Source organism: Asterias amurensis, chromosome 14 (assembly GCF_032118995.1).
Source record: "Asterias amurensis chromosome 14, ASM3211899v1".
Classification (NCBI taxonomy): Eukaryota; Metazoa; Echinodermata; class Asteroidea; order Forcipulatida; family Asteriidae; genus Asterias; species Asterias amurensis.
In genome coordinates, this window is record NC_092661.1 from 11,561,110 (window position 1) to 11,583,113 (window position 22,004).

A 22,004-nucleotide genomic window follows, 5' to 3' on the forward strand; every position below is an offset into this window, starting at 1 on the left:
TGATGGTAAAGGAATGGTGCGCGTGATACGGCAAGAGAGTCGCCTAAAACGCACATGGGAATCTAACTCCCAAACTGGTTCAAACAGGATGTAGAGGACTACATTCACGCTTGCGCACGGACATATTGGTTGGCAAACTTCAAGAGGTTCACAGCAACACTGTCGACAAGTTGTGATAGTGCGCATGCGCGATGTACAATTTACATATTTAACGGGACGGTTACGGACGGTCAATAAAAGATGGCATCCATTTTTACAATACCCTTCCTAATTTGCATATTGATCACGCCACCAATCCTTTGGTACACAACTTTGTTTTAATTGCACACAAGACCCTTTTTTTCGTTTACTAGATAACCAGTCCAACCTCGAGTTAAATTTCGTCCTTTTCTTCGTTAAAGAAATAAATTTGAACCGACCAAACCTCGTAATGTGTTACTTTTGTATGGTAAAAGTAGATTTAGCGCATGTAGTATTGTACATGTGGAAACAGAAAATATTGTGTAAAATGTAGTTTTTAAAGGGGCCAACTTTATTGTTGTTAAAGGCTGTGGAAGGTGATGGGGAAAACACTACATTAAGAGATCAAAATGTAATGTTTTCCGACGGAAAGCCTACAGGAGTGTTGGAGGTATTTTGCATGTTGTCTTCTAAGGAACAAGCTCGGGTCATTGATTTACGTGTAAAATTAGCGCCAAAATCTGCTTTAATTTGAAGGAAAAAAACACGTTTGCATTGTTCATTGTCAACGTTCATATCGCTTTTAAAGAGCAGTGTGAAAGAAATCAAGCACTGGTTGTTTTCAAATAATTGTTTCTTGAAAGTTTGTGTTGCTCGGCGAACGCGCTTAAAAGGAAGAAAGGTGTCAAGTTAAAAAAAGGAGGTTAAACCATGAAGGTGGAACTCAATGGTTAAACAAACGGTTCAGCCTATGTAGTAACTCTAATGAAGTTGACCCCTGGCATAAATTCAACCTCGTTTCCAAAGAGTATGTGATTGTCTTCATATAAACAAAGTTGACCAATCACAAGTGCTATCATTTGATTCGATGTTGTTCATCTTTTGAAAACATTAATTTTTTGCATTTTTTTTTCTCTCTTCAATACTTTGTCCATTTGTTGTAGTTTTAGCATTAATACTTTTATTATAGGAACGAAACGTAGTTTTGAGTAGTAGTTTTATAACATGATTTTCTTTTGTAAATAATTGTGCCTCATACCTTTGATATTTTTGTTTTATTTCTAAAGTTCAATTGTATTAAATTTTGACGGAAATCAGTGCGGATGGATTTGTTGTTGTTTACTTTGTTGTTTACTTTCAAGTTGTTTGGAAGGGTAAATAGGAGCTTTTGGTCTCCACTATGAAACATGGTGAACCCAGAACTAGTGTATTGAGAGAGTTGCGATAACTTGAAATTACCTACAGAAGCCAGAACCCCCCCCCCCACAAGCACACGCCCCCACAGACTATGTTGGGTTGTGCTACGTGAGACCTAAAATGGCGTCCAGCAATCACGTGACTAAAGACGACTTTTCCCTACATGGCCTGATTTCATTAAAAGCTGTTACCGCAGAACGTACTGCTTGACAAAAATGCTTTTATATGCACATAATGAGTGGGGCACCAGTCATAACAATGTAAACGTAATACGATTGTTGCTGGTTACCTGTTTTTGATAAGCAATCCTGTTCTGTGCTTAAAGGCAGTGGACACTATTGGTAATTACTCAAAATAATTATTATCCTAAAACCTTTCTTGATTACGAGTAATAGGGAGAGGTTGATAGTATAACACATTGTGAGAAACGGCTCCCTCTGAAGTAACGTAGTTTTCGAGAAGGAAGTAATTTTCAATAAATTTGATTTCGAGACCTCGGTATAAGATTTTGAGCTAGGTCTCGAAATCAAGCATCTGACTGAGCTGTAAGCACACAACTTCGTGTAACAATGGTGTTTTTTCTTTCATTATTATCTCGCAACTTCGATGACCGATTGAGCTCAAATTTTCACAGGTTTATTATTTTATGCATATGTTGAGATGCACCAACTGTGAAAACTAGTTTTTGACAATTACCAATAGTGTCCACTGCCTTTAAATTGTGTTTGTTTCTACGTGCTTATTGGAATTGGGCCCAAGTTGCAACTCGATTACGATGTGTGTAACCCTAGCCCCTCACGTCTTGTCGTCATTCTGTTTTCACATAAACCACATGGGTGAGGGGGGGGGGGAGGTTTGCATAATAATAAAGGAACCTTGATGGAGCTCATTTTCTACATGAGTATGATAAATGGGGCTCGATCGTCGAAGAAGAGCAAGTGGTTTACATCATGAACAATGTAATCGTCATCAGGTAAACATTATTTCACAGGACTCGGGAAAGTACTGAGTGAGTGCTAACACACATCGGTGTATGGGTAAAAACGAAAATTAATATTCTTTATCCCCGATGCAAATTTAACATCTTTTAAACATTATTTCGTTTCGATTTCAGACCACTTGAAAGTGTGGACAACAAATAAATTTGTAGCCCTCATGAAGTGCGCCCTCTTTTGATTATCAAATAATTAAAATGCCCATCCTAACGAGTGCCAGTTACACATACAGAAAGGTTTTTTGTTTGTTATTTAGTAGAATTGTTTCCCATCCATCAACTCCACAACTATGTGAGTTTATGTATTGCATTATTTTGTTTGTTGTGATTCAAATTGATGCTTACTCCATTCGCTCATCGCAAGTACCTGTCGCAATCTACACACAAGAGGGCGCTGTTGACATCAGCTATTTTTATCTCGTGATGAATGAAAGGAATTTTTCTCATTACAAAGGAATTTAAAACTTCGCCCCTATAAGATTATATCACTCATCTCTGTTTGACATTCATGAAACAGTGGGCTAAAGAGTCAAACTCGTCATCTTTTGGGGCAAGTGGTTTGCACCTGTGAGATTGGTTGTTTCACTGCGGCGTAATTGATTGGAGTGGATAACGTATTTTCTGTGATGGGTGTACACAATGTGATACTACTGGAGGGAATCCCAAGCAGTGACGTCACCACTGCGGGTAAAGTCTACCGTGACCGACGGCTGTTTTATTTGGAGAAGAAACTTCACATTCCCCTAACTAAAATAACGTCTCCAGTGCGCACGCGTAATTATTTGTCAATGCATACTGATTTAAATTAATGTTGTTAACGTTTTCTCCTTTGTCGTTTAAAGGAGATTGCAGAAATAATTTTTCTTTTTGAACAAATAACTATTGGCGCCCCAGTGGAGCAAATTTAAATATTGTTAAGTCCCTGCATAAGCCTTGCTAATGTATTTTCGTGTCAAATGCTGCAAGTCATGATACAAAATTAAAAAAAACAGACAAACAAACAAAACAAAAAGAAGTAAAAAGACATACAAACATGAATACATTATATTCTGACCCTCAGGTGCAGCAAGAAAAATCAACACATACAAAACGAAACAAGCAAAAAATGCCAAATAAAAATAAACAAAATAAAGCCCAACCAGGATATATGTTGTTTGTATTGTTTGTTTATAATATTGTAAAATCAAAACGTTTGATTACACTGGATTTAGAGGGAGCCGTTTCTCACAATGTTTTATACTATCAACCTCTCCCACTTACTCGTAATCAAGAAAGGTTTTATGCTAATAATTATTTTGAGTAATTACCAATAGTGTCCATTGCATTTCGGATAATAACGAATCCCACCGTAGATTCTGGTGCCCCCCCCCCCCTCCCGCCATCCACTATGGGAAAGTAACATGGGCTGACCAAGAAGAATTCAACAGAGGGCGCTATTCGAAGAAGTTTGTATGTCTGTGGTTTGTACACAGTCTGTCGTATTGGGGGGGGGGGGGGGGGGGGAAGGGGGGGGGGGGGCACGCGCACAGAATCTCCGGGAAGGGGGGGGGCAAGAAAGTACATTCCATTTAAATGAGAACACAATCCACAAGGATATTAATGTATTGCAATCGGTAAGTTTTTGTCTGCAAGTTATTGTATAGTACAATTGTATGCGCATTGATGGGCGCGTTATAGGTGTTGCTATTAATTAGGCCCCAATCTGCAAAACTAATATGGAAATCAATTAAATTCTTCGTCAAAGAACTTCATGAAAGTTTGAGTCCTTTTTTTGTATGGTTTGTGAACCACTGAAAATTGGTGGCGCTAGACCACATTCCATAAATCAAAAAAAAGTATACACACAGGAATGTTATACATGTGAAAATAGTGGTAAGAAATTGATAAAAGATAATCACAGAATAGAATTTCCTCGGTAGATTTTGTGTTTTGTGCTATTAATTAGGCCCCAATCTGCAAACAAAAATGGAAAAGTTAATAATAAAAAACAACAAACGTTCGACCACATCCGTCTCCCCCCCCCCAACCAAAGTTCACAGTTTAAAACTGTTGTTTTGGGGGTGCTTTATCATCACAGAAGTAAACAAATAAATACAATAAGAAAGACATATTTTGTAATCTTCGATTGAAAAGATTCGTTTGCCGAAAAACAGTCACGAACCCGCAACTATTGCATAGAGAAACATGTAATTGTGCGTGTGTATGAATAATAGCGCATGCAACAGTCGTCAAGTACGGAAGCTCTTGATGTTTTCGAGGCCACCGAGTGCAAGCAGCGTATGCGCTGTACACACCGTACGTAAGGCATAGGCATCTCCCCGTGCGTGGTTGAGTATGAAACAGTCATGGACGAGGTGTTATGTGATTTACCAGAGAGGATCTCTCTAGGAATGCCGGAGCTTGTCTAAAGGAAGTAATCTAGGATCCAACAACTTCCCGTTCTGATGCCGTTCTGGTAAGTCCCTTGTTTTTAGTTGGGAGGGTTGTGGTTTTAAATACACAGCACGGCTTGCGAATGCCAGCAGTAAAACTGCCGGGCTCTGTGTCTGTTTTTTTGATGGGATCGCCGGCCGCTCGGCACTTCGGTCAACAATGTAAATGACATGTGCCTACGATGTGTCATCTATCGTGAATGCATCCTGACAACGATCGTAGTCTCTGTGTGTATACATGTACTTCCCACAAAACAATAACGAGTAGATCATCAGATTTGGATCTGTGTGTAAATACTTGGAACTCATGGCTGTTCAAGTTGCTACACAAACAGTAATTTATTTTTACCTCCCCGGTTGGGATTATCTTGTGTAGGCAGTATAGGGACTGTCATGACTGTAGTTAGTACCGTTTATAACACCCCTTGCAAGTATTCTGCCTGCTCATTGGTTTAGAGCGCATCACATGACATGTCTTAGTTTTGCTAGACGTCGGCCGTGTGATAGTGCGTCGGTTTGCCATGCGCTAGTCCGAAGACTAGCACACGGCGCCGTGCGCTAGTCCGACAGACTAGCACACGGCGTGCAGTTCCCAGACGTCCGTTGCGTGTACGAGGATGATAAATTAATAGTCTGTAACCATTTCGGATTGCACGACACTACATCATGCAACACAGTCAGTAAAAGTGTTTGCAATCTGTATTTGCGTCGTCCGTGGATTGTAGCATTCAGGTCTGTAACTTAATAATAATAGTACAGTATTTATAAATGTTTGGGGTGTTATAAAACAAGTATTGACTGCTTTTACTCGTGCAATGGTTAAAAACTATGACTCCCTCGGTGATCCCCGGAGCGTTCTATTTTCCCTCGGCTTCGCCTCGGGAAAATAGAACGCTCCGGGGATCACCTCGGGAGTCATAGTTTTAACCATAGCACTCGGAGCAGTCAATATTTGTATAATAGCCAACGTACGGTAGTAGTGATTTTTGTTAACCTTTGTTGTTGTCTGAATATCCGTACATGTACGCACAGGCAAGATGATGAATATGATTTGCTTGTTTGTCATCATGATCTTTAACTCATCAATGTAACTGATGCCATCCTCCTTTAGATGGTTATAAAATCCATTGTGTATGATTCATCATTCATACCTTTATAATTCAATTTTATCTGCGTAATTTTACATCATCATCATCATCATTGCTTCCCGTATTATTAGATAGTATTATTATAGACCCAGTAACTCAGATGTGGAAATTATTTGACATCTGTGGTCTTGAATTTTGACGAGGCAAGGTTGTCCGACCGCACATTTTTCAATAAAAAATGTTTAAAACAATGTTTTGAACCGTCATGATCAGTCAGTGCAAAATTTATACTCACCATCATCATTAGCCACCAAGGTCGTAGCCTTTATCCATGCATCACATTGACTTTGTTTCATAATTAACGGGTTGCAATTTCATTCACCATGATATTCTGTGCTTATGCGCTTATGACCAGCACCCTCTGCTCACTGAGTTGGCGCCAATCGTTGATGAAGAATTATTGGTAGCATGATGACGTAAGCTTTAATGAACCCTTTTCAAATTTGTAAAATACATTGTACGCTTACAGGGTCATCATTTTTGGTAAACGAAATGCTGATTTACAGGCAAAAGTATCAATAAAGAAAAGAATGCTTATCAGGGTCGGCAAGCCAGCAAGACCATTAGCTTACCAATTTACTAGTTGGCCAGAATTAAGTTTGTTTGTTATTGACTAATTACCGTTAACTTATTCTTGATTTTCGGTGTGCTTTCTTTTTCTTTCAGAGGCCACATGCAGAAAGCAATGTACATGTCAGCTCTGTGCATGTGTAGCTAGTAGAAGATTTCCTTAGCACGGTAAGGCAAGAGAGAGACACAGTCCCAGGAACCAGACTATCTATAGGTAAACACAGGCTCTGCCTGTTGCGGCCCTGCAATGGCCGGAGATCCGGAGAACAACATCGTACGAGAGTGGCTAAGAACCCTAGACCTGTCTCACCACCTTGATAATTTCATTGATAACGGGTACGATGATTTGGAAACTTGCAAACAGATCGGGGAGGAGGACATGGACGCCATCGGGGTTCAGGAGCCAAGACAACGGGAAGACCTCCGACAAGCTGTCGCCCGTCTCAAGCAGGAAGGCGGGACAGCAGTTTACTTTACCCTGATGGGTCCCGACAGTGAGTACATCTACGAAGATGAGGTGGCTGTCGATTACGGTTACGGAGAGGATGAGGACGAGAAGGTGCATTCTATGATCGACGGTGGCAGAAGCGGGATGTGCGACTGTAACAACTGTGAGTGTCTCCAGGACAATCACTATGATGTCCAGCCGCCGTGCTACCTGGACAGAAACAGGTGGAAGTGGACTGAGCATCATCTGAGGAGGGGCTCCTATGAAGGGGCGACGGAGTTCAGACAGATGATGAGGGACCGTCCTGGCGAGGAGGAGGTCCTGGTGAAGAAGCAGAGATCGGCGAGTGCCGTGGAGCGAGGAGGATTCGTTGAGGCTATAGGGGGAATGAGTCCACATGATCAGCAACGGAGGATGTTTCGCTCACTGAAGGTACATGTAAGTTGTATGTCTTTATTCTTTCTAGAGATTATAAAAGCACCGGTTCTCCCCATTTACACTAGCGTATCGGGTGCAAATTGTTGGTTGATACTCGAAAGACAGAGAGAGAAAGAGAGCTACTAGTAGAGATAAAAATTGCTCTAGATTGCCCATCTTGTGCCAATCCTTCTCAAATATTATACCCAGGGGCTTAAAGACACTGGACACTAAAAATATTGGTAATTGTCAAAGACCAGCATTCTCACTTGCTGTATCTAAACATGCATAAAATAACAAACCTGTGAAAATTTGAGCTCAAGTTGCAAGATAATAATGATAGAAAAAACACTCTTGTCACACGAACTGTGTGCGTTCAGATGCTTGATTTTGAGACCTCAAATTCTAAATATGAGGTCTCGAATCCAAATTCGTGGAAAATTACTTCTTTCTCGAAAACTACTCTACTTCAGAGGGAGCCGTTTCTCACAATGTTTTATACTACCAACCTCTCTCCATTACTCGTTACCAAGTAAGGTTTTATGCTAATAAATATTTTGAGTAATTACCAATAGTGTCCACTGCCTTTAAAATAGCCCCAGTATGTCAATGCCCAGTTTCATAGAGCTGCTTTTAAAGCAAAAAATATTGCTTTAACAATTTCGTACTTAGCAAAAAAGGAGAAGGATAAAACAGTCATGTGACACTGTAACCTTTTTTTAGTAAGCTTTTAACTACTTTGTGCTTTGAAGCTACTTTTTGTGCTTCTAAGCAGCTCTATGAAATTGAGCCCGGGTGTCTATTTCAATCCTTGTCTTTTAAAAGCAAACACAACAAGTTTAAAAACATTCTGAAGACCTTGTTTTACTTCAGCGTGCTTTGGCCAAAACCAGCGTCCGGAATAACAAAGAAGTACAGTGTACTCTGTAATTACTATTTGACTCAATAGGAACCGGTTACAAGAAAAAAGGAGCTCTTGTGAGCCACAGGTTGCCATTAGTGAGAGAGCATGTTGAAACATACGGACAGGGGTGGTTTCTTGATTTTAAAATTGTTAGTTCTCGACTCACTCATCAAAATCTGATACAATAAAGTTGGTGTGGGATTCTGGATACAAAAAATGTGCACATGCGGTGTACCAGTTGTTGTAACTTATCGTTAGGAGGGGTGGGGGCACGTGCCGCCCCTTAAGTCCCCCTACACTGTAGTTGATGTCCATGTCCCGCCGCCGACATTCCCCTACCCCCCCCCCCCATTTGAAATCTGACTTTGGATACTACAAATTACTAGAGTAAAATGTTTCATGTTTTGAAAAGATTTTTTATTCACATGTGATAGTGTCAATACTCTAAAACTATTTTTTCCATACACACACGTCAACATTGTAATGTATATTTGTTTTAAAACTTGTGTCAGATTAACTTGAAAAAACCTTTTAAATAGTGAATGGTATATAACCGGATCGCTGAAAAGGGTCATTTGTACGAGAAATGCAGAAGAGCCTGCCCTGGGAAAAAAATGGTGCACCTCCTTGTGCCCTGGGTTATAACGTTTGTTCTGCACCTTATGGGCAAGTTTGAGACCTTGGGGGAAAACTCTCACCCACCTTCAGTGTACACTGTACATTGGCACACTGAATTGTATGATGAAGTCAAATAACATAAACAGTGTTTAATGATTTGTTTGCGCTCTGTCTCACGCCTGGCCTTTGGATTGATTTCCTGTATTTAAAGAATAAAAGTCTGTAATGCGCTTGGGATGTTGTTGCACTCGAGACAGCTCCTCTGTAGTGTAATGTACGCAGTGATAGGTTCATAGCAGGGCTGTATGCTTCGTTTTTGAAAGGGCAAGGGCACCAAGGCATTTTTTTCTTGGTAAAGGGCACCCTATGATGAAATTGCAAATTTGTACTGGAGCATTTCTAGGGCACCAAGGCAACAGGGGGACACAGAGGCAATCGCCTTCGTTGCCTCCGTGAAGTATCAGGCCTGGTTCATGGCTAGATTTCAAAGGTAATTCTCACGATGTCTATAGTCTGATATCCATTGAAATTGTATCCTATAAAAGTGAGAAAAAAAAACTTTCCTTACTCCACTCTCACCCATCTTCAAGGTCATCAATGGAAATAAACTTCTAAGTTATTGGCTTTTGGGGGCTATCCTTGGATAATTTTAGTGCAGTGTATCGTTCCTGTTTTCTACTTTTATAAGAGATGTTAAATTTGCATCGGGGATGAAGAATATTAATTTTGGTTTTTACCCATACACCGATGTGTGTTAGCACTGTATACTCACAGGCATGTTACTCGGGTGGGATTCGTACCCGCGACCATTGCAATTCTAGAGCAGTGTCTTACCAACTAGACTACCGAGGTTGCCCGGTAGTTCGAGGCAGTTCGAATCCTATGTTTTGGCAGGGGGTACCGCAACGATATAAGAGATGTTAAATTTGCATCGGGGATAAAGAATATTAATTTTGGTTTTTAAAAGTACTGAGTATACAGTGCTAACACACATTGGTGTATGGGTAAAATACTTTTGCTTCCATTGTTATCCTCATGATGTGAACTGCTAAATGACCCAAGACACAACTTGTACCCTTACATGTAGGGGCATCCTGTTGCCTGAGGCAGGGTAACATACTATCATAGTCTTGTACCCACAATCAAGACCCCACAAATGATTATTTCTCAAGAAAACTTGTTGGATTTTTTTCTGAATGTTCGATGTTCTAAAGTTTTTGTGTAAGGCCGAGTAAAAAAAGAAACAGGAAGGGCTTTTTATTTTTTATTTCAAGATGGCCGCCATTCTTTGTTAAAATGTCAAATTTCCATTGTTTTTTCTACTGCTGAAACACACAAGACATTAATGAAACATTTCGGTCAAGACATTCAGACAAGACATTCAGATTGTTTAAGCTAAAATCGTTTAAAATAACCCTTTTTCAAAAAAAAAAAAGGAAGCAGGCGGGGACGCTAAACATGTTTCTTTTTTTACTTGGCCTAATGTAGGCCCTACTCAGTTGTTGGATTTGCAGGCAGAGAGATAAAACAAAAGAAGGTGTACTTAGAAAAAGGCTTACTCAATCACACGATTTTTGAAAAGCTGAGAAAATTACATCTTTGATAAAGATGTTTGAAGGACTACACACCATAAGCAAAACATAACAATATTGTAATTTTTAACATGTTAGTGTCTTTGTTTTCTGATCAAATTGTCACAGTGTAAGTTTTTAATATGTTAAAGGTACTGGACACCTTTGACACCAATATTTGCACTTGGTGTATCCCAATATGCATGAAATAATAAATCTGCAAAAAATTGGGTTCAATTGTTCATCGAAGTTGCAAGAGAAGAGTGAAAGAAAAAACATCATTGTTGCATAACTTTGTGTGCTTTCAGATGCATAAAAAAATATTTGAGTGAGAAATTACCTCTTTCTCAATCCTGTTACTTAAGAGGGAGCTGTCTCTCACAATGTTTTAAACTGTCAACAGCCCTCCATTGATCGTTAGCAAAATTAGTTTTTATGCTAACAATTATTTTGAGTAATTACCAATAGTGTCCATGGATTTTACACACACTGCAAAGCTGTGTTGCTGGACTATGGATGATGCCCAGGTGTCTTTGGGCGTACTATACACGGTCATTTTCTTTCGTAATAAATACGCAGCACTTGATCGGGTATCCTTACCGCATGTCATATCAATTGACTTTACAAACGTATTAGATTGTGCGTAAGGGTCACACACACACACGCGTGCGCGAGTCCATTAGTTGTGTTCATAAAATTTGCATCGCCAATGCAGTCTACTGGCTTTTGTTTCTGTAAGTGCCGTTCAGATCTACGGATTGCCACTTTGACTTGACGGGCAAAAGGTATCTGGCGCCAATCGGCCAAAAATACATCATTACTCATAATATCCGATCTACCTTTATAATAAAAATAATATTAACAACCTGGCATTAACAGAGTACTCTTACACAGCGCTATTTACAAGAAAACTATGATGGTTCCGAAATCCGATGGTTCCGAATTCCGAAGGTTCATTCTGCTGCTATGGATCGTAGGTCATACGCACCATGCTCAGGCATGTATGCTTTGTTTTGAAACAACATGGGCACCAAGGCATTTTCTCCTTGGTAAAAGGCTCCCTATGAGGAAATTGCAAAGCATTTCAAGGGCACCAAGGCAATTACCAGGGGGCATGAAGGCAATCGCCTTTGTTGCCTCTGTGAAGTATCAGGCCTGTCAAGTAGTCTTATAATATAGCACCCGTGTACACCAATAAGTTGGTCAAGGCGCTCAATCAAAGAGAGACCCTTTTTTGGGACAGAAGTTTTAATGATTTATGAGACTGATTTATGTGTGGTTTTACATGGGCCTACAAGTTGTAACATGTTGAGCTCCAACACATTAATCCATAGGTTGCAGGTTCAAACATTGTATGACAATTTTCCCAGTCACTTTCCATTATGGTTTAAGACCGAGGTATTTTTTATGGAAGCGTGTTTGAACTAAATGCAGAAGCACTATGTTTTGTTCAATTACATGTACTTCGTTGTTTCAGTTAAATGCAAAGTTTACCTCTTTTTTTTTTGGAACCGTTTGATTGTTTGTAGATACTGTCATTGAACTGTTTAAATTTTATTTAGAAACATGATAGCATTTTTTTTGTATCGATATGACCGAAAATCTGAAGCAGTCGTGTCAATGCATGAAGGGTTATCTGCAACTGGAATACAATCTAAAAAACGTTTCATGCATTCTGAAGTATTTTTTCAGAAGCATGAAGTGTTTTTTAAGCTTCCCTTAAAATATTACTTACTGGGTGCTGTAGTTTTTTAAAAGAAATTAGTAAAATAATGTCACAGCAGTATTGTTTTTTTTGTCTCAGGAGACTAACATTATTTTAGCATTTGTAAAAATGTTTTTACCAGTACTGGTTTTTTACGCGACTATCCTGAAGCAAATGAAGCTGAAACTTCTATTTAGGTGAAATTATATTACAATTAAATCCTCAATCACAGTGAGTAGGGATTCAATGTCTTGGCCAAGAACTTGATCTACAAAAGGTATCAAAACCCTTCAAAACGATATTACTTCAGCACCCCCCCCCTCATTGATTGTATTCATCCATACCATTCATATTCAGGAGACAACTATCAACAAAGACTTGTTGTGTGTAAAATCACTTTGAACGGGTGCCTTTGCTATTACCATTATCACAAGACAAAGGCAAGCATCATGTCCCTTGCATCTACGATTATTCTTATACACCGTCTTGAAGACTGAGAGCAACAGTCTATAACTGTATCTACTTAGCTGCGGTCAGTCAGGGCAAGCTCTATCTTAAAGGCAGTGGACACTATTGGTAATTACTCAAAATAATTATTAGCATAAAACCTTACTTGGTAAATGAGTAATGGGGAGAGGTTGATAGTCTAAAACATTGTGAGAAACAGCTCCCTCTGAAGTGACATAGTTTTCGAGAAAGAAGTAAATTTTCACGAAACTGATTTCAAGACCTCAGAGTTGGAATTTGAGGTCTCGAAATTAAGCATCTGAAAGCACACAACTTCGTGTGACCATGGTGCGACAAGGGTGTTTTTTTTCTTTCATTTATATCTCGCAACTTCGACAACTGATTGAGCTCAAATTTTCACAGGTTTGTTATTTTATGCATATTTTGAGATACACCAAATGTGAAGACTAGTCTTTGACAATTACCAACAGTGTCCAGTGTCTTTAAAGCAGGTCATCCCCCCCCCCCTACTCTCTCTCTCTCTGTGTGTGTTCTAAACAAGCTGCACGAATGGGTCGCTTGGTAATCCCCCATAGGCCATTATTTGCATTTGGATGCATTTGGGATTCCCTTTTTGTACAGTATAATAACGGGTTTGATGACTTACCGGAATAAAATTAGATGAAATGGGGGTGAACACCTTCTGCTGTTGTGTGTAGATCGTGTGTGTAGAGAGACCATGCTTTTTGTTGCTGTTGTTATTCTCAGAGCAAAAATTGCACGGGAAGCCATTGTTGCTTATCATTTCATTGTCGTGTTACAATGTATGTAGAAAGGTAAAAAATATTTATGGCCTGACGTTTTCGACCCTTAAGTCTTTGTACCATAGGTCCTTTTGGTTGTTAAGCAGTTTGCAATCAGCCAATTCTGTTTCCCCCTTGTTATTTACGTTATGTAGAAAGCGGCAAGATTTGTTTCCCCCTCATTTGCTTCATACTTTCTATTGTTCATTTGAAGCTACACCATAGACTAGCGCTCTATATTTTGGGCACCCTCATATAGGGCTTGAATGTGACTATGTTTGGCCAGTGGCCAGTAGTTTTAGTGTCAGGCCAGTGTTGGTCAGAGGCCAATAGTTTTAGTGTCAGGCCAGTAAACTCATGACTTGACAAGTCTAGCAGCCTTGTGTTAAAATTCTATTGAACAGTAGAACCTCAATGTGTAACATTTTTAAAAACAGGATAAACAAGTTATGTTCAAATGTTCAAATTTATAGAGTGTTATGGCCGAGTGGTTAAGAGCATCAAATTCAAGTTCTGATGCTGATTCACCGGAGTGTGGGTTCGAATCCCGGGTCGTGACACTCGTGTCCTTGAGCAAGATACTTTACTATAATTGCTTCTCTTCACCCAGGGGTATAAATGGGTACCTGCGAGGGTAGAGGTTGATATTGTGTGTGAAAAAGCCACAAGCTGCCTGTAAGGCAGCTCAGGGCTGTATACTCCCAAGGGAGCTGAGAAACATTACAGGGATGTTATTGGCCCTATGACCAGGGCACTAATGTAAAGAGCATTGATAGGACTATTGTGAAATGCGCTATATAAGAATTTGTTATTATTTGTTATTATTAAATGTTTACTTTGGGTATGACAAACACCTTTCAATTCTGTAATGAAAGATGATACCCCTAAATACAAATGAGATCAATCTTCTCTAATACCGTATTGCTTGTTCAAATAAAGACGACAACTTTTTAGAAAAACTCTGGGCCAGTAAACATTTTGAGCAACAAGTCCTGTGGTTTTGAGGATTTCACCCCAAATTCAAACCCTATGACGTATAAAAGTAAAAAAAATAGAACCCTTTAGAGTTAAGATTATTGGATTCCACATCTATCATTCATTCAAAGTTTACAAGCTTTAAGTAAAGCTGGGTATTCTATTTTCTGGTTATTACTCGTTCACTGCGATTTCACATCAGACCTTTCTTTTTCAACTCCCCCAACGGACAGCAACACTAACCGGTGCGTGTCCCCGCGTGCTTATTTGTACTTTGCCTGGCCGACAAAAACACAATTTGTTCTGCGGGATAATTATTATGTACTGCCGCAATCGAGGGAGGAGATAAACGGAGTTGATGAAAAGCGGAATGCGGATGGTTTTCAAAAAAACGCATACCTATGTCCAGTATGCCGTTTTTGTTTGTGTAGTGTATACATACACCCCCCCCCCCCGTATGATTTCCCACCTCGTTCTTGTACAAATGAAATAAAGCATAGATGTGTAAACGCAGAGCTTTGGTCAATCAGCGTTTCCCAAGCCCCTGTGGGAAATAGGTGGCTGTTATTAAATATTTGTAAAAGCTGTTTAGGCACGTCCTGAGAGTGGCGAGTACGTGGGTACAAAACGAGGGCTCCCATCAATGGAAGATTTAGCGTGTTTTATAGGCTGTGTGTTGTGTGTACGGAGGAGCAGCAGAGCGAGGTGTGCGAACGATCACACACCGAAGGCGAAGATTGCCTGTTGTTAGCAGAAAATATCCAGCACACCATTTTGATTTATTGCTCCAAAAGATAATGTATTTTTTTTTTTTTTCTTTTTTTTTTTCCCGGCAAAATTGCTGTGGATGTAATGAAAGTTTGACTTCTTTTGACAGGAGAAATTTTCTCAACGTCAAAATATTTGTCTCACTCTGCCCAAGTAATGTAAAAGTAAAAAAAAACCACTAGAAGTTTTTAGTTTTTTTGTGGAATCAGTTGGATTTTTATGTACACCTGTGAGAATCTTCTAGAGCTGGCTGTTATATTCTTGTAGGACGAATAATTCATAACTGGAATAAAGAATCTGAGAGAAGAAATGTTTCTCCAATTGAAATGTTTTTTTAATCCTTCTCTCTAGAACCACATTCCTTAAAAGGAATTGTTTCTCAGAAATATTTTCAACAGCGTAGTGCTTTTTACCAAGTAAGTAAATTTGTTTTTGGAGTAATTTCCAAAGATATGGTATCCTCCCTTTAAAAGCACCAAAAAAAGCTAACAACTGTAAGAGTAAATTTCAACAAATTAAGCATCAAACTTTGCCAGGGAAGGCACTGCAGCGGAATCAATAAGTAAAAAACGAAAGTATCTTTCGTAACACCTCGATCATAAGCTGAGGATTTCCACAAGCGAAATGTCAGAATTTCTCCTTCCAGTTGTTTACTTAGCAACATTCCCCAACAAAAGAGTTGCACTATCATTACTTCTGCTAGCTTAACCCGCTTTTCTCCACCACAGCAGGGCGACAAGGCTGAATCCGTGGTGCGGCCCATTGTTGGGGCGGCCTGGAGGAAAAATCCAATACAATGGGCTACCGGCAAATCTCAGATTTTGTTTTTTTGTGACTCGATCAGCGGGACTTGTTACAGTACGGCAAAGGATAAGCTTATTGTTAACGCCTGTTGTTATGATGTGAATTTACGTAGTGCTTGTACACTTGTGTTGAAAAAAATCAATGGGTGTTCACTTCAGTGGTTTTTTCACAGACTTGGAGCAATGGAGGATCGAAAATGCAGTGCTTAACTTTAAATATAATACAGGTCTTAAATTTTGTTCTTGAAGGGGCACAGCAATTTTCCTCTGGTACGGGGCGAGCACTTCTATGAGGAAAATGTAAATCTTTATTGACCTTTATTGCAAATCGCACACACCAAAAGCACAGGGCAGAACGGCAATTGCTTTGGGTTTCGTGGGTTATTTTGAGGACTGTAATACATGTAGGTAGAACTACAATTTCATAAAGTCTGTAGGCACATGCAATTGCTAAGCAAAGAAAAGTATTGCTTAACAGAAAACAGTTTACCAGCCAAAATTGCATTAAGTTTACTTCGTTGTGACTGGCGCACCACTCAGGACTGTAATACATGTAGGTAGAACTACAACTTCATAAAGTCTGTAGGCACATGCAATTGCTAAGCAAAGAAAAGTATTGCTTAACAGAAAACAGTTTACCAGCCAAAATTGCATTAAGTTTACTTCGTTGTGACTGGCACACCACTCAGGACTGTAATACATGTAGGTAGAACTACAACTTCATAAAGTCTGTAGGCACATGCAATTGCTAAGCAAAGAAAAGTATTGCTTAACAGAAAACAGTTTACCAGCCAAAATTGTATTAAGTTTACTTCGTTGTGACTGGCGCACCACTCAATTTTGCTTAGCAAAGAAAATTTGTCAAGACAAGTAGTATTTTGGGCTATAAACAGCCGTATGAAATAGGGCCCAGGTTTATGACTAGATGGAGGTACCAGAGGTAATTGCCTTGGTGCTCCTTGAATTTTATTTTGTAGAAAGTTAAATTTACCCAGAGTTGCTCCTTAAAATGGGTTAAAAAATGCTTTGTTCTTGCAGGGCATGAAATTCAGAATCGGACTGGATGCTCGAGGGCCAGTGCTTTTAGCGACGAGTCAGTAAATTCATGACAGGACAAGTTAGGCAGTCTTGTGTTTTGGTCAATGGAATAGTAATACATAGGCCTAAACGTGTAATATCTTTAAATAAAGGAGGTTCTTAAATGTTGACTTTAAGTCTAATAAATATTTTAGATTCTGCAGGCTATCCGACTCACCCTTAAGACATTGAGATTTGTTCTGCCTTAATTCTTGTTACAGAAAAATTATTTTTTTCTCCTTTTGATTCTGGTCTTGTCATAGAATTCAGGTCCAGTAAAATAGTGCCCTGTGGTCTTGTGGAATAGGGTTAGGTAAACCAATTCTGCCAAGCAAAATTGATTCATGCTTAAATAGCTACTTCTTGTGCTAAATCAGCTCTATGAAATGTTAGGCCAAGTGATCAAAAAGAAAGAACCCACCAGTTGATTTTACCCAACCCTCAAACTGTTTTGAAGCCACATCTATGTTGTTTGTTTTATTTGTGTTCCCCCCCAAAAAAGATACAATTTTTCTTGTATTTTCAGTACATCTTGCACCATTCTTTCAACGGTTGATTTTACAATACTCATTTGAGATTTTTAAGGTCTCAAAGCCAGTAAATATTTAGTCTGACTCCTCCTTGAAAAATAAATAAATAAATAAATAAATAAAATAAAATACGAAGGCCCTATTACTCCTCTTTCTGACCCCCCTTCCCCCAGAATGGATCAACTGGGGTCGATTTCACAAAGAGTTACGACTAGTCCTTGGAGATATTAAAAACTTACGGCTATAGTATCCCTATATTAGGATTCATCTGGGAAAAAATTGGAAAGAAGCTGATTTCAACTGATAATGGTGGGTATGGGTGTCAGTTACCACCAAAAAAAAGTAAGGACCAATTAGGGTTGGGGAAATCGTTTCCCCGGGGGGTAATTAAAACCCGGGGGTTAATTACCCATAATTTACCCAAAGTATGTTGTGTTTGGTATCAAATGAAAGGAAATTTAATTTTAAATCAAGTAAGTGATGTTTATTTTGTCATTTTATCATCCTGTAAAAAGTTACACTTGATTTAAGATGTGGCGCTTGCTAACAAAGGATCAACAAGGTCATTACACACATTCTTAATGTAAAAACCTTAAAACTATTATTTTACATTACTTTGTATCTATCAAAGTGTACCACACTGTTTGAGGGTTCAAATTAACTTGGTTCAAGACATTTTAAGTGGATACTACTGGTACTGACAAGCCAAACGTGACAGAAAGCTCATTAAAGACCCTAAACACATTAATGGGCCACCACGGCTTGAATAGCAAAGTTCCTCTTCATTGCTCATTTTTCGGTGTCTGTAATATCTGCTCCATTTGAGCAATGTCCACAGGACACTCCACATCCCCCCTTATTCAAGGGGCCCAAGTATATGGAGGATTTGAGATACTGCCATACCCTAACTTGGTGGTGAACACGAAGGGAGTGATGTTGGTGTTGGTGGTAGGCGATGAGGATCTATTTTTCCCTTGGCTGCTTGCTGCTTTTGGAACCTTTGATAGTATGTTGTGTTTGGTTTCAAATAAACAGAAATTTAACTTGAAACTAAACAAGGGTTGTTAAACCTGCAAGTTTACTATCATCCTTATTCTTCACATCATGCAAAGCTTCAAAAACCGTTTACTCGGAATCTTTTAACAACTCTTCCAGAACGTAGGAGCCGTGATTCGGGTAAGAATGGGGTCACTTGTTACCAACACTGAAACCAGCAGGGACGATGGCAACCTGTTGGTAGCTGAAATTCCATCTCAAAAAAAGCCATCATAAGGAAGAGTTGAATTATTTGCTGCCATTATCAGCAGAGTACTGTTCTATAGCAAGTCAGTCACTGGTTGAACATGTTTTGGTTATAAGCCATGATGTAGACACTAGGGAAACCTGGGCACCAGTATCACACAAAGCCTAGGTTGGTCTTCTTCCTAGATTACACCGTGACCGGGTGGTGCACTTCGGGCCAACTAAGTTGGTCAGTTTCGAACCTTGTGGTAGTTGCTGAGCTGACATTACCATGAGGGCAACACTCTCTGAGACATCACTTGAGTGTATAGAGGTTTTGGTTAATTGGGTTGGTTTTGAAGACATTGAATTTCTTGAGATTGATTGGATGTCAGGACGGCTACTCATCCCCTCCGATTGCCACGTTGCCGTCTCCTGCCTGCTGGGGTCGTTGTCGCTGTTTGCAGCCTCTCCTGAAATGCTTAGAGCTATTAGGTGAAGCAGTGGTCATATCCAGGTCATTTACTGGCTTGTCGTTACAGCCCAATTTATGAGAGGGCAGTGTTTTTGGAGCATTTGGGTCTCTCTGCTGTTTTGGTTAAGGTGGAAGCTTTGAGAGCAGCCAAGTCAGCTTGAATCTGTTGGAGCTGCCTCACCAGGTTGGTCTTGATGGCACTCACCTCCTGCACTCTTACAGCTTGCTTGTTTTTTTTCTGCGTGGCTAAACGAACAACATGTATCTGTCTACCCTCAGCAATTTTGAGATGCTGGAACAAGGTTTCATCGTGACCCGATTCACCGAACTGGCTGATAATGCGAGACTCCTTCTTCAGTAAACCGGCCATTTGATTTACCGGCATGGTGGCCCTTGAGCTGCTAGTGTGTCTGTTGGGGCATCTTTGGTCCTTGATCCTGATCGTGTACCACCAACACCAAAAGCAACACTCCCTCCATGAAAACCTCCAAGTTGTGATGTTGAAGCATCTCAAAACCTCTCTTTGAGCCCCTTGGAAGAGGCTGGGAGTTTGATACCAACAATAAATTGGGACTCAAGATGCTTGTCGGAGTATCACCCCAGAAATCTTTTAACAACAATTTGCTGCAACTGCAAGGAAGGGGGAGATGCAGTACCAACCATGAAATGTAGCAGCATCAAAGCTGGCATGTCATGTGTGTTTGCATGTAGAGTGTGCTGCAGACATTTTGATGTTACAGACACTGAATAACTGAGCGATGTAGAGGAAACTGCCATTCAAGCCGTTTTGACCAAAATGTGTGTAAAAAGGTTCCTTAATGAGCTTTCTGTCACGTTTGGCTTGTCAGTACCAGTAGTATCCACTTAAAATGTCTTGAACCAAGTTAATTTGAACCCTCAAACAGTGTGGTACACTTTGATAGATACTAAGTATTGTAAAATAATAGTTTTAAGGTTGTTACATTAGAATGTGTGTAATAACCTTGTTGATCCTGTGTTAGTAAGCGCCACATCTTAAATCAAGTGTAACTTTTCACAGGATGATAAAATGACAAAATGAACATCACTTACTGGGTTTAAAATTAAATTTCCTTTCATTTGATACCAAACACAACATACTTTGGGTAAATTATGGGTAATTAACCCCCGGGTTTTAATTACCCCCCGGGGAAACGATTTCCCCAACCCTAATTGGTCCTTACTTTTTTTTGGTGGTAACTGACACCCATACCTACCATTATCAGTTGAAATCAGCTTCTTTCCAATTTTTTCCCAGATTTGCTGCAATTATTGCTAATTTTGGGTTACTACTAGTCTTAATTTAAGTCTCGTCTTAACTCAAGATAAGACTAGTCTTAAAGGCAGTGGACACTATTGGTAATTATTCAAAATAATTATTAGCATCAAACCTCATTTGGTAACGGATAATGGGGAGCTGTTGATAGTATAAAACACTGTGAGAAATGGCTCCCTCTGAAGTAACTTGGTTTTTGAGAAAGAAGTAATTTTCTACGACTTTGATTTCGAGACCTCAGATTTAGAATGTGAGGTCACGAAATCAAGCATCTGAAAGCACACAACTCCGTGTGACAAGGGTGTTTTTTTCTTTCATTATTATCTCGCAACTTCGATGACCGATTGAGCTGAAATTTTCACAGGTTTATTATTTTATGTTTATGTACCAAGTGAGAAGACTGGCCTTTGATAATTACCAATAGTGTCCATTGTCTTGAACTCTTTGTGAAATCCACCCCTGGTGACTGGTAGTTCTTTACTTGTTGTCCTTTAAAACCCTAGAGTTTAAGAATAAGAATTGTTGTGCCCTTCAAACTCAAAGAGGAAATCGTTTTGAAAGTGACCCTGTGACCCAGGATCCTGTTTGCTTTACCCCCTGAGAAAAAAAAAAGCACAAGACGTTCCCAGGGTCCTACCTTCTTCCTCCTTCCCCTTAAGGCCATTATGTAATAGGATCTCTAAGGGGGTTTATTGTTCCCCCACAAAGCCAAGGATCTGGGGTCCCCCCATTGGCTGTGGTGACCAAAGGGGGTTTCCCTTCAGTAACTCCCTTCTCCCTTCTGGTTGCCTGTGTTGATGGACAGTAGTTGTTTACACAGTCAGTGTTGGTCTGAAAAATCGACCAGTAGAGGTCTGCATAGGTTTTGTTGTCTGGGATTCTTGCATTAAGTCCGGCCATAAAACTGGATCTGAGAGGATTGTGAAATAGTTGACTGCTGTTTTAACAAGGACGTGTTGCAGGTGCTGCTGGTGCTCAATGGTTGCCCTGTTTCAGGTACTTTCAGTTAGTAGAGGTCTGCAGAGGTTCTGGAATTCTTGCATTTAAAAGTCGTGCCTATAAAAATAGATCTGAGAGGATTGTGAAATAGTTGACTGCAGTTGACAAGGACTTGTTGCAGGTGATGTGGTGTACAACCATATAGAAAGGACCACAGACTACATGGTACAACCATCGCTGTGTTTCAGTTAGTTTTATGTTACTGCAGTTAACAAGAACTTGGTGCAGGGGGTGTGCTGGTGTACTTCTATAGAGAAAGGACCACAGAGTACATGGTACATCCATCGCTGTGTTTTAGTTAGTTTCATGTGCAGTAGTTAACACTGGTGCAGACACCCAGACTAACTTGTCAATATTGCGAGAGTTGGATTTGTAATGCATCATCTTTTTCGGAGGGAAAAAGGGCACCTTGTCCAGAACATGGTGAG

The 22,004-nt window shown here is 39.7% G+C and overlaps 1 protein-coding gene across 5 annotated transcripts in view; it reads left to right on the top strand.

The window, feature by feature from the left end:
* The first annotated feature begins 4,685 nt into the window (after positions 1 to 4,685).
* LOC139946843 (SAM and SH3 domain-containing protein 1-like) overlaps positions 4,686 to 22,004 on the top strand; it is a 183,919-nt gene continuing 166,600 nt past the window's right edge. For 3 of the 5 annotated variants that reach the window (XM_071944572.1, XM_071944574.1, XM_071944575.1), the window contains exons 1-2: positions 4,686 to 4,826; positions 6,618 to 7,407. In XM_071944572.1, coding sequence (XP_071800673.1) covers positions 6,769 to 7,407 — 639 coding nt within the window. In that variant the 5' untranslated portion in view covers positions 4,686 to 4,826; positions 6,618 to 6,768. Of the gene's footprint in view, positions 4,827 to 6,617; positions 7,408 to 21,823; positions 22,000 to 22,004 lie in introns of those variants that run through there. The other 2 variants (XM_071944573.1, XM_071944578.1) reach the window with 2 other exon arrangements.